At 41.4% G+C, this 15,371-nt stretch overlaps 1 protein-coding gene across 1 annotated transcript; it reads right to left on the bottom strand.

Annotated features, from left to right (window-relative positions):
* Positions 1-1,159: 1,159 nt before the first annotated feature.
* On the bottom strand, positions 1,160-10,144 carry LOC117520189. Its single transcript, XM_034181506.1, has 5 exons — positions 9,228-10,144; positions 6,892-7,048; positions 3,757-3,905; positions 2,390-2,470; positions 1,160-1,296 (listed from the first exon to the last, which is right to left on the bottom strand). The coding sequence occupies exons 1-3, from the start codon at positions 9,786-9,788 to the stop codon at positions 3,901-3,903; spliced, it is 723 nt and encodes a 240-aa protein (XP_034037397.1). The 5' UTR covers positions 9,789-10,144; the 3' UTR covers positions 1,160-1,296; positions 2,390-2,470; positions 3,757-3,900.
* Between the last annotated feature and the right edge of the window lie 5,227 nt (positions 10,145-15,371).

The following is a 15,371-nucleotide window of genomic DNA, read 5'->3' on the forward strand; positions in this document are numbered from 1 at the left end:
CAAATAGGAGGAGCTTCCATTCCGCTCGCCGGCTCCGGTTGTCAGTCAAGTTAACATGACGGACCTTGATCACACAGAGCGAGTTGTTGTGGAAAGCTGACAAACGTCATGAGACGTTCCCAATTCAGGGAGTATCATTATTTGCTGCAGGAGCTGCGTCTGGATGACGGCCTCTTTCAGTGGTCCTTCCGCCTCTGCAGAACCCAGTTTGAGGACCTCCTGTCCCGTTCACCCGCGCACATGTAAACAATTAAAAAAAACAAAAACAAAAAGAAACTCTGCTGCTTGCTGCGGGGCTGCTCCTCACTCTTTCCCAAAAAACTCTGTCATAATTGTGTTTAGAATCCAGTCACCATTTTCTTTATTATACATCTGTGTACTTAATAAAATAATCTCCATGGATGATTCGCTCGCACGCGCACGTAAAATAAAAAGAGAAAGAAACTCTGCTGCCCGCTGCTGTTCGCTCCAAAAACTCTGTCATAATTGTGAAATAAAGGACAAAAGAGACATAAGTCCTGCTCACAGGCTGCTACCAGAGACAGGACAAGTTCACATCTTCAGTCAAACTCCAGACATCTCCACATCACTACATATTCAGTCCCTGATTGGTCATCGCGGCGCGACGAGACGAAAAAGTTCAGATTTTCCAACTTGGGGAGGAGGGCAACGCGACGTGACGCAACGCGACGCAACGCAATATTGTGCTACAGACGCGCCAATCGCTCAAAATTGCTTCACTCGCGTCGCTTCATTCGTGTCCATCGCGTCGCGCTGCGTGACTTGGCGCCAAAACGCGTCGTTCCATAGGGATTACATGGCAACATGTCGCTGCTGTCGCTCACGTTGCGCCCGGTGTGAACACAGCATAAGACTTTAAAAGAGGCTGAAAATAAATAAACAGATTTACCTAAATTGACAGGTCAAAATATATTTTACCTCATTCTAAAAGAAATGAAAGCTTTGGTTAAAATCACATCTACACCCCCCCCCCCCCCCCCCAAAAAACAAAAAAATAAAAATAAAAATAACCACATGACCCAAGGGGGAAAGAAGAAGAAGAAAAAAAAAATCAGCAAATATACAACTGTTTTAGGTAATGAAGTCATATGAGAATAAACTTGGGGAGTGAGGGTCCATCAGAGGAGGAAGGCTGTTTGGGGGGGTAAGGGTCTGTTTGGGGGGGGTGTGGGTCTGTCATGGTCCTCTGGTCTGTGCACAGTCCTGTAGTGCTCCTTCTCTGTGCTGGTGGTCATTCAGGATTCATCACTGCGTGGCCGTTTGGTGTCGACATTCCTGAAACAACAATCACAATGATTGTTTCTTCTGTTTACAAAACCTCACACAGAAAACAAGGAATTAAAGTGATACGAGTAAACACAGTTATTCAGGTGAGCAACAGAAAATCAATCAACATGTAGATGAATTTATACATAAAAATATTGACTCATACTGGCTCCTAAACTGTGGGAATTTGCTGTTTTTCTCTATTTTATGAAGATGAAAATGATCCTTTTGTGCCCCAAAGACAAAAGGTCATCCTGTGTGTTTGTGAGCAGGATATTGCAAAAACACGAACAGATTTTAATGACATCTTATGAACAAAAAGTATGTCTTGACACAGAACATTTGATGAGACTTTGAACAGATCCTGATCCAGGATAAGTTTTAATTCATATTTATTTTTAATATCAACCACTGATCAGCAAGTTATTCATACGTGGCAAAGCAGCGCCCCCACCTGTGTGTCCACCCAGTGCTCAGTTAAGGATGGACACACAGAGCAATGCTGCCGGACACAAGCGCCAATGTTACAAAGCCGCCGTTGGCTCCGTGAGAACATAATGGACATTAGAAATATCTTCTGACATTTTATGAAGTAAACCAAGTCAACAATGACACTAACCTGCACCTGACCTTTGAACTTATGCAAGATCTGAGCAAAGTGCAATCTACAATGGAGACTTTTATCACAATCCAGTAGGACTGAGATTCTGCCCCCTAGTGGCATAATCAGAATTGAAACAAACCCAACACTTATCTTGTCTGAAGTGTTATTGAGGTGATTTTGTGTATCAAGTTGCACTTTGATACACAAGGTTTTTGTGAAGTTATTCTACTGCATCCTCTCAAAACATCCCTGTACTTTAATCTCTCATACATCACACTGTCAAAGTGCCGCCTGTTCGCCATGTTGTACGTGTCTGTCAGGTATCCATGGCAACATGGCGGACCAGGGTGATGCACGAGTTTTGAGACTTGACTCTTACTCGACTGTTGCTTCTTCACCTGAAAGTGTCAAATTATAATTATACAGTTGGCAAAAAATACAACAGATCACTTTCATGTTTTCTGACAGCTTTCACGATTCCAGACTGCAGCGACTTACCTTTTCTTTACGAGATTCACTTTTCTATTTCATCTTGATGGTCCAAATGGGGTGAATTCAGACACAAAAATCCAGATGTTTCTGCCAAAGAAAATAAGTAAACAGTTTCACTATCAGTTCAAGAAACAGATGAAGCGTTTTGAGGGAATTACCAGATTTATAAGTGGGATTTACACATTGTGTATTGACTCTTAAATCAGACATTGTCTTGACACCATGGTGCGTTTAACTTCTGATAGGCTGTTTTAAAGAAAACACATCTCGTTGAACGGCACATTCCATCTTTCCCAGAATGAAATATTCTTCCATTGCACACATGAAAAAAAACATTCATTATTTGTTTTATATTACGCCTAAAATAGATCCTTGTCATTTGATATTTTATTAATTTATAAACAAGAGAAAAGAGACTTACATTTCAGTGTGTGTCGCTGGTCCTTTGATGTCAAGAGATTCGAAACAGTCCAAAAAAACCCCCCTACATCCAACACAATATACAATCCAATTCAAAATTGTTGCCAGTCAGCTTGCAAAAAACAGTCATAGTTCAAAAACAATCCTGACCATGTGGTCCGTACCTGGTGCTGTGCAAAAACAAGCTAAGCGCTGTCGCCCCTAGTGTAAGCGCACGTGGTCCTGGTGTGCAATAGCACAAAATGTATACAACCAAAATTTACGCTGTCAGTGGAACACAATGACAAATGAGACGAATAATCCATATCACGTGACAGAAAAACCACCAATCAAATGACAAGGATCTATTTAGGCATTATGTAGTAAGTCTCTTCGGCTGCTCCCTTGTTTGCACTCGGGGTCGCCACAGCAAATCCAAGGTGGATCTGCATGTTGAATTGGCACAGGTTTTACGCCGGATGCCCCTCCTGATGCAACTCCACATTACATGGAGAAATGTGGCAGGGGTGGGATTTGAACCCGGAGCCTTCTGAACTGAAACCAAGCGCATTAACCACTTGGCCACCACCCCTGCTATTTAGGCATTATATAATCCCCGTTAATGCTGTCAGTTAACACTTGACATTGACTGTAGTTGATGCTCAATTTCATTTCCTAGATTTTCCACTTGTAAAAATTTTGGAGTTTAAGTGTTTCAACATTTCAGAAGGAAACAAAAATGGAACGACCTTTAGTAGACACTAAAAAGACGATATTTGAATTTTCAGCCACGAGAGACATGGCTAGCATCAACCACTAGCCATTAGCATTAACCAGAACTGCGTCCGCTAATTGTAATAGCATATATGAGAGCAGCAGTTAGCGTTGTCTTTAATCAGTTCATCATTCTTCAAACACGCCAAATTCCAGAATTTAATATTTGCATCAAAGACCATGTCCAGCCATCATCTTACCTCCGTCATGCTTTGATGTCTTTGAAGTGGCTGTAGGATCAAAGACACTCGGTGATCCAGTCTCCGATCCTCAGCAGACACCTGCCCTTGTGTGGAGGCTGCTCCAGACACTTCAGGGCCTTTTTCACTGGCTGCATGTGCTCCTTACACTAAACACAAATCCAGTTAGCCCAATTACTGCACAAAAACATACAACACAGACAAAGACATTGTTGCAGTTCACACGCTGCTGTTTTTCTCCTGATTTACGTGCACTTAAAGCTGCAGAATGGAGGATTTATCAGTGTTTATTGGCAGATATGGAATACAGCTTCAAAAGCATCTTTTCATTTGTGTATGTAATAAGGAATCCATGGATTTTTTTAAGGTAACAATGAGCCCTTCATATCTACATGGCAAGGACTTGTCCAATCAAACCACTCGTCGTAACGGTGGCTCCACTGACGGTAATGGATCAGTACTTTTTCATCTTCATAGTCAATCTTCTCTATGCTGGCTGCATATGAGGTCTGATTTTGCCATGAAAAGAGTGGCGGCGAAATTCATCGGCACAAAGCTGATGGCGCAGCAAAAGCGCATCTGTGTTGAAGTCTCACAGGACATGCCCTGACATGTCCAGCTTGTCCACAATTTCTCGGATAGTCACATGACTGAAAAGCCACCGAAAACCGTCTGAATTTTCCGAATGGTTGACGAGCTGGGCATGTTACAACATGTCCTGTGAGACTTCAATACGGAGGCGCTGTTGCTGTGCCATCAGCTTCGTGCCGATGAATTTCGCCGCCACTCTTTTCATGGCAAAATCTTCATTCACAGTGGAATGTGCCGATAAAGTGCTGATGTCCACCTCTTCTGCAGTTTCTCGGATAATCACACGACGGTCCCACATCTCCACAGCGTTCACTTTGGAAATGATCCGGTCGTGTCAGCATGTTGATGCTGATCGGAGCGCAGCGTGCCCTCCACCGTTGTGCAGATGTCTTTAAACCGGTTGTACCGCTCCTTAATCTGTGTGATGCCCAGAGGATCGTCACCGAAAGCCATCTGAATAATCCGAATGGTTTCCACCTGGCTGTCGCCCAGATTCTGGCAAAATTTGGTGCAGTCGCGCTGCTCCAGTTGTTCTGCCATTTCCTTGCAAAGAAAAAACGACGAGAGACTCCACCCATCCTCACACAAAGGCTGCTTACAAGCAAATGACGCAACCGACTGGCGTGAAGAAAAATCACGCATGCGCACAAAGGTTCAAGGTTTGCTCATGCAAGCACACGTGATTCAAATCCATCAGGTTTTTGAAAAAAACAAAAAGGTCTGATACTTTTCTAACAGACCTCGTACTTTCATTGGCATCTTAAGTTCAGATGTCACCTTTACCAGTTTTTGAGGCTGTCTCTGGCCTCCAGCTGAGCTCCCACCTCAAATGTTATCCCTCTTCTGTTAGGGGGCGTCTTACTCATACTGCTCACATCAAGGCTCCCTTCCTGTTTTCCAATCACTCTTTGTCCAGTCAGGTGTTAAATGTTTAAAATAAACCGGCTGGAGTGCGGGTACCGCCACGCCCCCTCATGGAGGCTGCCATGGTGCACCGCCATGTTGATACAGCAGCCCAAAAGGGACAGAATTACTCCACCTTTTGCATTTCACAGCATGGCTAGAAAACTGGACAAAAAGAAAAGGAGTCGACGGTTGCTCATCTGAACACTGACGACTGGCTGCTAGCTCAGGCTAACATGTTTGTCAAATGGACACTCATCTATATCGCTTATCACAACAGAAGGTGAAGGAGCAGGAATTGCCAAAAAAAGTAGGTTGTCCAGGTTGTCCCCAGGGTAGGCTTTTCGTTCCGGTTGCGCTCAGAGAGGACGTGATTAGGTGGGGACATGACAGTCGGTTCTCTTGTCATGTCTATCTTGGCTTTCAATGCTTACCAGTCCAGTAAGTATCAGTGAAATTGTGGAGAGCTGGACATGTCCAAACTTGTCCTCTGACACGCAGAAACGGAGGTGTTCCTTTGTCTCGCTTCCAAAGCGAATCGGTTGTGACGCGCAAAGCCTCCGCGCGGCTTTCCATGACAAAATCTCTTGTTAAAAGTAAAATCTGCCGGGAAATGGCTGATGTCTAGCTCTTGTGATAACCAGAGAAAGAGCACACGACGGTCTCGTCTCCACAGAGCCATCAGCTCAGAAATGGTCCGGTGGCTTGTGCCGCGTCGTCGCAGCTCGGAGTGTGGCGCGCCGAGGGTCCTTAAAGGGGTCCTTAAAGCTGTACTAACAGACCTTATTCTCTGTGAAGCCTGTAAAATTTTCACCGAAAGCCAGATAAATTTTTCGAATGGTTTCCAGGTGCCAGTCTCTAACAGCTTCTGAAAAAATTCTGATGGAAAAAAGTCCTTTTAATTCCGCCATTTCCAGACAATGAAAATCCGACGAGGGGGCGGGACCACTCCTTCCCAAGGCGTGCTCACAGGCGAATGACGTCACCGACAGGCGTGGAAAAACTCACGCATGCGCTTGAGGGTTCATGCATGTCTGACGTAAAAACATATGAATGAAATCCATATAGTTTTTGAAAAAAATAAAAAGGACCGTTACTTTACTGACAGACCTCGTAATTTAAGACCTTTGTAGCATTTTGAGAGTTTAGGAGAATAAGTGTTTTGTTCTGTATTTCCTCTAATACTACTGGCTTGTATTAGAGATGGGGCTTTAGGTTTTAAGTACCCAATAGAAAATCGTACAATTGGGTGGATTCATCAAATTCCTGAGACTCTCATCTTGTCCGAGCCAGAATCAAGACAAAAATGTTTTTATTTTATTTTCATTGTCAAATGATCAGATTACATTATTCACTCTATTGACATAGCAGGATATAGTCACTTGTATAATATCTACTAGTTTGAGGAATATGAGTGAAAAGCAGGATTTTCAGGTGCATATGCAGTCTCTATCTAATGTGCTATCAGCAGCAGCATTCAACAGCAACACAGCAGACAGGTAGACAGTGTGAATACCCAATGGTGACAACACTTGAGTGATACGCAAAGTGTGTGAAAGAGGCCTAAAGTTCATTGCAGCCACCCATCATGATGGAGTGTAAATTACTCAAAATTTGGAAAAAACACAACAGAATCCTTACCACCCAGATGACGTGCTGCATCAAGTCTATCTGTTTTTGTCCCAGTTCCTTTTTTGTATTTGAAAAGATTGATGAAGCGTGGCGCGTGCTTGTCAAGAGCTTCATAAAAGTCCCCTTCAAGATTCTTGCTGGCGATGCGATTAAACTCAGCAAAGACCTGAAAAACAGAGAGTGGAAGTAGGCAGAGGGAAAACAACATTAAAGGTACAGTGTGTAATATTTCTACACAAGTGTAAAAAAAATCGATCTATTGTAATTATTGATTAAAATGAATAAAATCATACCCAATCGTTGAAATAAAACCTTCATTGCCATTACTTTTACCCATAAAAAACAATATAAACATACATGGTGATGGAGCGACCGCAGGGCGCACATTACCAGTGCCGCCATCTTGGTGAGGGGTATAGTGCCCGACTAGGCTATATTAATCATAATTTCCCGATTTTTTTTTCCTTTTTTTTTTTTTTTTTTAACCAGATTTCCTCGCGGTTTGCTTTGTTACAAAAAAACAACTTTAAACACCTGTGGCACCTTTAGCCAGCACCACATGAACTGCGGTCCGGTGGCTTGGCTTGATTGACTGCACGCTTGCAAGCACCTAATGTTATCCCTCCATTGAATCAAGTGAAATGCTGCCACCTAGGGGGAGAATTTTACACACTGTACCTTTAAGCTGACCACCATTTAATTGATTGACATATTGATGTTTGAAGCTAGGGTGAATTAGAGTTGCTTGATCATGGCAAAAGTCATAATTAGAAACATCATGCATATATTGAACTTTTTAAAGCTCAACTTTTGAACAGTTGATTTCCTTGAACTTAAAATATAAGTCAACTTAAAAAAAAATGTTCAAAAAATAAATTGTACTGTTCATAGTTTTTTCTTGGATCATTTTTCTCTCATAAATCTTTGAAACTTATAACTAATAACGTGTTTCTTGAATATATTAAATCAACTGGAGATAAAACATTAAATATTCAGACTATTTCTTGTATTTTTTCAGTTTTACTTTCCTAGATTTCGACCTCTCATATAATCCCAACACTTTCCCATAACGTAATTTTTTTTCCCCACAATAAACTGCATTTTCTCCTAATACTTGAATTTTCCTCGTAATACAATATTTTTCAGCAAATTTTTAACCTTTGTATATGTATGTATTATTATGTATGTATTATTATGTATTATTGTGCATGCTCTTCTATTATTGTATTTTTTAACATTTAAACATTTTAAAAACAAATGTAAAAAAAAAAAATCAGACTTTCCTCGCATTTTTCAATTTGCCTTAGTGTAAATAATATATCACTACTCATTTTATTTTCAATCAAATAACATTTGTGCACATACAGATTTTGAAAAATTATTGCAAGAGCAATTTTTTCATGAGGATGATGTATTTCAATATTCCACCGAATGTGTTAAACTTTCTAGCTTCATAGCTTTGATATATTGTGTTTTGACATTTGATCTGCTGGAATTTTTATGGGGGAAGTCAGGCCTGGGCCATCCTCAGAAATTTTCCTTCATATGAATCTTATGAATTAAATAAAACACTTTGTTGTATGAATGGTGAATTAGAGCTGCTTGGTCATGGCAAAAATCATAATCACGATTATTTCTGTCAATACGAGCATCACGATTATTGCACACAATTAGTTTAGAAACATCCATCCATCCATCCATTTTCTTCCGCTTTATCCGGAGTCGGGTCGCGGGGGCAGCAGCTCAAGCAAAGCCGCCCAGACCTCCCGATCCACACACACCTCCCCCAGCTCCTCCGGGGGAACCCCAAGGCGTTCCCAAGCCAGCCGAGAGATGTAGTCCCTCCAGCATGTCCTGGGTCTTCCCCGGGGCCTCCTCCCAATGGGACATACCCAGAACACCTCTCCAGCGAGGCGTCCAGGGGGCATCCGGAAAAGATGCCCGAGCCACCTCAACTGACTCCTTTCGATGTGGAGGAACAGCGGCTCGACTCCGAGCTCCTCCCTAGTTTAGAAACATTATGCATATATTGGACTTTTTAAAGCTCAACTTTTGAACAGTGGATTTCCTTGAACTTTAAATATAAATCAACTGAAAAAAAAAAAAAGTTCAAAAAATAAATTGTACTGTTCATAGTTTTTTCTTTATGAACAGTACAGTTTGTTCTTTATCATTTTTTCATAAATCTTTGGAACTTTTAACTTATTTTTTTCTTGAATATATTAAATCGACTGGAGAAAAAATAAATATTAAATGAAATATTCAGACTATTTCTTGTATTTTTTCAGTTTTATGTTCCTAGTTTTCAAAAAAACCAAGTCTAGTTTTCAAAAACAGTCACCTACCTGTCTCTCCATGAAAAGTGCTGGCCATCGTTCCATCATGCTCTGCACAGCTGGTTCTTGTACCACTATCTCCCTTCTGCGCAGTGAGAATGTTTCGTCCATCATTTTTGAGACAAGAGTGGCATCGGGGTATCTTTTCTTCATTTCCTCTTTGATGATCTTCCTGGCTTTTTCAAGGCTGTTTTCATCATGTCTATTAGGTAAGTTAGGCAAATAATTGGCTTCACCTCTTTTTGGCCGCTTGATATTCTTGCTGGATGATTGTCCCTCTGGGTTGCGTTTACTTTGTTTACCCCCATTGATCATTACATCATCATATCCTGCTTTACGCAGTTTTGTACGATAGTTGGCCATCTTGAATTTTAGGCTGTTCTTCCAGCCATACCATCCTGGCTTAGGACCAGGTTCAGTGAGGCTGAGGTGCTTGCTAACCAGTGATTTTGCAACACTGCTGAAGTCATCATCAGGGTAGGCCTTGAAACTGTACATTGTTTCAGCAAGCTTCTCAAGTATGTCATGTTTCATGTCTCGTGATTGAGTGAATGGGACACGATCTCTCATGAACAAAAGATCTGCCTGTCTCAGTCTGTATGCCACATCCACTGAGAAATTAGGTATGTCGAAGAACTCGGGCCACTGTTTTCTTAGTGAGGATGTTCACCCAGCAGGTGACAAGATCTCAGTATCCACTGTGCTGCAGTCTGACTCCTCGGTGGGTGAAGACTGGGATGTCAACTCAAGAGTCACAAGTGGGATTAATTTCAGAGTAGCTCTTTCAGGCAAATCTGCTATTTGAGTCAATTTGCAGAGCGCATTACTGAAGTCTGGATCTTCGTATTGTAATGTGAAGTCATACTGCAATGACAGCTTATCCCTCAGCTGTGTCTTTAGTTCCTCAATGGAATAGGGTCTCTCATTTAAGATTATCTTCTGTATGTCATCATTTATGATAACCCGCAGCATCAATCTTTGCTCCATTTCTATATCACTTCCTGTAAATAAAAAAAAGAGAGAAATTCATCTCAGACAGGCAACATTTAGGTGTTGAATCCACTCAGCACAATATGTATCGCTTGAGTGAAACAAGCTGTTTGCCATGAACTCTGTAAAGTGACAGAGGAAAAACATCGTTCATTTCAGATAACTGGGTGACTGAGCAGGTGGTAAAATGGCCACTACAGAATTCATATGCTCTAAGATGCTCATCATACCATGAGGTCATCAGTCTATAGACAAATGCTACGTCTGTGTTGTTTACGACAATCTTTGTGATTTGTCTGAAATCTGGGAGCCCTGAGCATGATCCCACAGAAATTACCATATCAGCACTGTACCTAATGCCATCAATGCAGACAGAGGATGCTACAAGTACTGTGTTCAGTGGATTGGTCCTTTGACTGAGCCAGTTCTGCACATTTTTTGGAAATGATGAAACCATCACAGACTTCAATTTGTGAATTTCAATGGGAGGCTTGAAAAAGGATGAAGCAGAAGGCCATCATTTTCTGATGTTTGTTTGCTAAAGTGAGGGGTATGTTTTTAAAGCTGGGAGAGTGATGCACAGCTTTTTTTTTAAAGAACTTGTGTTTTCCTTCAAAACGCATCTTCCAAACATCAGATAGAGGACCAAAGGTTCGAATTAGCTGAGGGTAGTGCTCAATGTAATCGTGCTTTGGTCGTAGCTTTTCACCTGGGAAAACGTTCTGAAACAAATCTCTATGCTCAGAGATTTTGCTATCAAGAAAGCACAAGGATTCCTCTGTAAAGCTTGTCCTTTAAGGTCATTAAAACCTCCCAGGTTTCATTGCCCTTCGGAATGTGTTGACCAATCAGAAATGGCAGAAGTCGGAGAAGAGTCCAATTTTCGTGACCGTTTCCGCCAATTATGGACTTTGAGGAGAATGTCTTTGGAATCACCTGGGGTTGGTTTTTTCTGTCGGAAAATGTGTATGGGAACTGTTTTATAGCATCATTCAGAGCCTCAAGGGAGATCATTCCCTGCGATATCAGAGCCTTTAAGCACAAAGCCAATTCTAATGGAACAACCCCCTCTAGAAGATTGTGCAAAAGGTCTGGAGGGAAACCATCAACAACATGAAAATGTTGCAAGCTTTCACTAAACGGACAGCTTCGTTTCACACCATATTCTTGAGCCTTGGTTGAATCCTGTGACGCCTCTTGCTCATGTTTGTCATGGTTTTCTCTTGTTCTTTGTTGAAAATAGCCTGTCTGTACTTCCTTGTGCTGAATTTCCTCCCGCTTTGCCATACAGAACTGACACACTTGGCTAGCTGTGAAGCTTTCAAAGAACCCTCCCAAAGAATGGGCAGCCAGATTGTCTGCGGCAATAAATAACACCATGCCCTTAACAGTGGCTCCCAACTGTTCAACATATATGCCTTGCTGCTCAAGAAAAACAAGGTCCTGAATAAGAGGGCGAAGAATTTCACCATAACCATGGTCTTTGATGCTGCTGGCCTTGAAAAGCAGAGCAAGTTGAATGGAATGAAGAGAGGAGCGATATTTAGGTTGTAAATTGCCAAGTACCCAGTAGACGGCAATAAGCTTGTGCTTTTTTCTGGAGGTTCCTAAGGGGTTGGCCATCTCGAAGTCATCAATATACAGGTAAAGAGCGATCCTGAATTCTTCCTCATTCAAAAAAGCATTGTCTTTGAAGCGGGAACCATCTCTGTAAGATTTGTATTCTTCTGACAAAGCTGCCTCATGTGACATGGCCTTTTCCAAAATGTCTCTATTGCTCAGCAATGTTTGCAGCATTTTTAGTATAGGGATATATGTACACAACTGTCTGCTTGTCATTTCCTAGGACAAACTCAACTGGCATAACCAAAGAGAATTCCCTCGAAATATATGTTCTCTTGTTAGCGGTTGACAATGATCCGCCATCAGAAGTTAATCTGAGGAATACATTATTCTCAGTGACCACTTGAGCTATCTCATTCACTAAAGCATTATCAACATCTGCACAATGTGTGTGTAGAATTCTTCGAATAGAAGAATGTAGTGATGGCTCTGATAATAAATAAATCTGGTTGATCTGCTCTATGACTTCTTGCTGGGCAGTTTCAGAAATGTTAAGAATTGATGACATTTTCAGGAAAAGAGCAGCTACATTGTGTTCCAACTGAATCTGTAAGTCCTCCACATCTTTTAGCTTAGCAACTTCCCAGTCAGTGTCATCCTGTCCATGGTCACTCTCTTCCAGCTGAACACTTGCATTAGTTGGAAGTTCTTCAACTACATTTTCTGAAACAATTTCAGGTTTGAATGCCATCTCATTGTGCGCCTGATGCTCTTTGCGTGTGTGCATTGAAAGTAGAATAAACATTGCACTGAAAGTGACATTCTTGATATGGACAAGAAACCATTTGTCTAAGCTTAAGGTGTCGACGCAAATGGGCAAAAAAGTCTTCTTCTGTTCAAAGCTCAACAAAGTTGCACAACTGACAGTGAAATGCAGTTTCCCTGACTTTGCCTGAATCTTTTTGAGAGTGCCATGTTGATAGGTGTACTTGGAGTGCATTAAAAGATTTGAATGTGCACAAGCAGTCCTTATGCAGGCATGGGACTGGAGATGTCCTTGTGTGGAATCCATGTTTTAAACGGTAATGCTTAAGAAAGTAGCCCCTCTTTTTAGCAACAAATGTGCAGTACTTACAGGTCCACTGCATCGGAGAACACTGTTCTGCATGACCTGAAAAGATAAGATTTCAGTATTAAGCACTTGTGAAAAACAAAACAAAAACAAAACAGGAAATTAGGAAAAAAAAGACTTAAAATTAACTTGAAAGGTTTGATTACCTGGTTAAGATTGAGTTTAAGTGACACTGCAAAGGTAATGTCAAAATAAATAAGTACACTTCTTGTTTCAGGTATGTAGTTTTTTATCAATATGTTGAATGGATTTTGAACAGCCCTTTACTAAAAAAAAAAAAAAATCTGCAGTTAGTTTTCAGTTACAAATTACTATATATACACACATACATGCATGCATGCTTGCATGCAACAGTTTGTCCACTCAGGGCCTCTGAACATTTTTTTTATTGAAGAGGCGCCCGGCCGAGCGCTTGCCACTTTCCTTGGCCTCAATCGCTTGAATAGTGTCCTCTAATGTTGATTTCTGATTAGATTGGCCAAGGATGTCTAGACGGATTTCATCATCACAGATTCCACGTATCAGTACATCCCGTATCATATCATCACTATAGTCCACATCCTGTGCGCAGCCAGGTTTGGGGCATGTAATTGAGAAATTGCATACACTAGCCTGTCCTCTCAAGCGGGCAGCGAATGCTCCAACAGGTTCATCCCTGTCCTGTCGCATATTATGAAGTTGGACGCAAGCTACCATGATGTTCTCCTGGCGGACAGCAAGCGTTTTCATGTTTTGAAGGACTGTGGCTTCGGCACTGCTTGAGAGAGAGCCTAATGTACGGGTGAGGTCTTTCCTCAGCAAGTCATCGCAACATTCCAGGAGCTGGTAAACGATATCCTGTCCAGTAAGGTGTGTGGTCGCTTTATAGTCATTCCACCGTTGCAGGAAGTAGAACAATTCCTCACTAGAGCCAGCCGCTGAGACAGTGGGCCGTTTCACCTTCTCCGCAGAGGCCGTAATGGCAGTAGCTGTTGAGTGGAGGGTGGGCTGTGCTGGCGTGTATATCCAGGAGGCGGATGAGGACTTCTGGAGGAGTTGAACTGGGCCAGCTGACGCCGCAGCCTGGTGCAGGGCAGTTGATGTTGGCCATCGTGGGTGAAACGTGTGAGCATAAATGAGTGCCGAACTCTTTACTCAACTTGCCAGCAAGCAATGCTCACATGTTTATTCTGCAAGCGACAAATGTGGGTGTTACAACACAGAATGCCGTGTAATTATGTACAATAGCTATACAGTGACCCATTAACAGATATTTATCAGTAACATGTACTACAACTATAATCCTATAAAATGGGGGAATAAATATAAGTGTAATCAGAGCAGTAAATTGATCAATCCGTGTGAGGGTGATTCTTAGACTACGGGCACTTATTATGTCCTTTGATCATATTGTATGAAAAACAGAAAAAAGGGGAAATTTCACACTTTTATAGTTATCTTTACAATAAAAGTGTGTTAAGAAATTTGTTCTAGTAGTCTATGATGACTTTTTTTTTACCTTTTTTTCAGCATCATTATATGCAAATATTGCCGTTTTGTGCTTGTCCCACACCCAGACTTTTGATCTTCAATGATAAAAATGAATGGTAAAGAAACATTTTTTTCTAATGTTTTAAAATATCTCTGAATAAAATATCAGTAAAATAATCAAAACATAATTGGGGTATTCAATGTCATACAACTGTTGTGATTTTTTTAAACAAAATGTAGTTGTCCCACACTATTGCCGTAATTTCCACCACAACACTGTAATGTCCCTTTAAACAGTTTGTATGAAAGATTGTTTGGGTAGTTTCTATGGAGATAAACAGTGACATCAGAGCACATGTATATAGCGCCAAATCACAACAAACAGTTGCCCCAAGGCGCTTTATATTGTAAGGCAATGGTGTGGTGGAAATTACATTTACAAGGCCAATAGTGCCCGTAGTTAAAGAATCACCCGTGAACGCTGCACATTGACTCCCCACGTGAACAGAAGAGCTGGATTGTCATTCCTACACTCATATTGTTATATTTAATAAAAATAATGCTGTGGTCTTTATGGAATCAGTGGATACACTGATGCTGGGACTTGAGAAGCTCATTGAGGAGTGTCTGGGTTTGCCATCGTCCTGGATTAAGACTCAGATTCACTTCCTGGACTCGGCCATCATAAGTGTATTTATATGTGGTGAAAGTCTTGAACTTGTAGAGACTTTCATTTATTTCAGCAGTGACATTTATGTCTCTGGGTCCTCGACCTTTGAGATCAAGAGACACCTGTGCAGAGCTTATGGAATCACGATGTTGCTGAACAGAGATGTTTGGAAATGCCAATGCTTCTTCTTCTTCGTCGTTGTCATGGTGAGACTTGGAGGCCCACCAGTGACCTAAGGTGAAGATTGGATGCCTTTGGTATTTGGTCCCTTGTACAATAAGAAGTTCACATTGTTGACTGTTGCTGCCCTTTAGAGGCACTAACGTAG

The sequence above is a fragment of the Thalassophryne amazonica genome, chromosome 11 (genome assembly GCF_902500255.1).
Source record: "Thalassophryne amazonica chromosome 11, fThaAma1.1, whole genome shotgun sequence".
Classification (NCBI taxonomy): Eukaryota; Metazoa; Chordata; class Actinopteri; order Batrachoidiformes; family Batrachoididae; genus Thalassophryne; species Thalassophryne amazonica.

Bases quoted from the DNA above. Each gene is read 5' to 3' on its own strand.
- LOC117520189 (XM_034181506.1), bottom strand. From the start codon at position 9,788: ATGAGAGATCGTGTCCCATTCACTCAATCACGAGACATGAAACATGAC. The intron at 7,049-9,227 runs GTAGGTGACTGT...TCTGTTTTTCAG, and splicing joins CACTTTTCATGGAGAGACAG to GTCTTTGCTGAGTTTAATCG.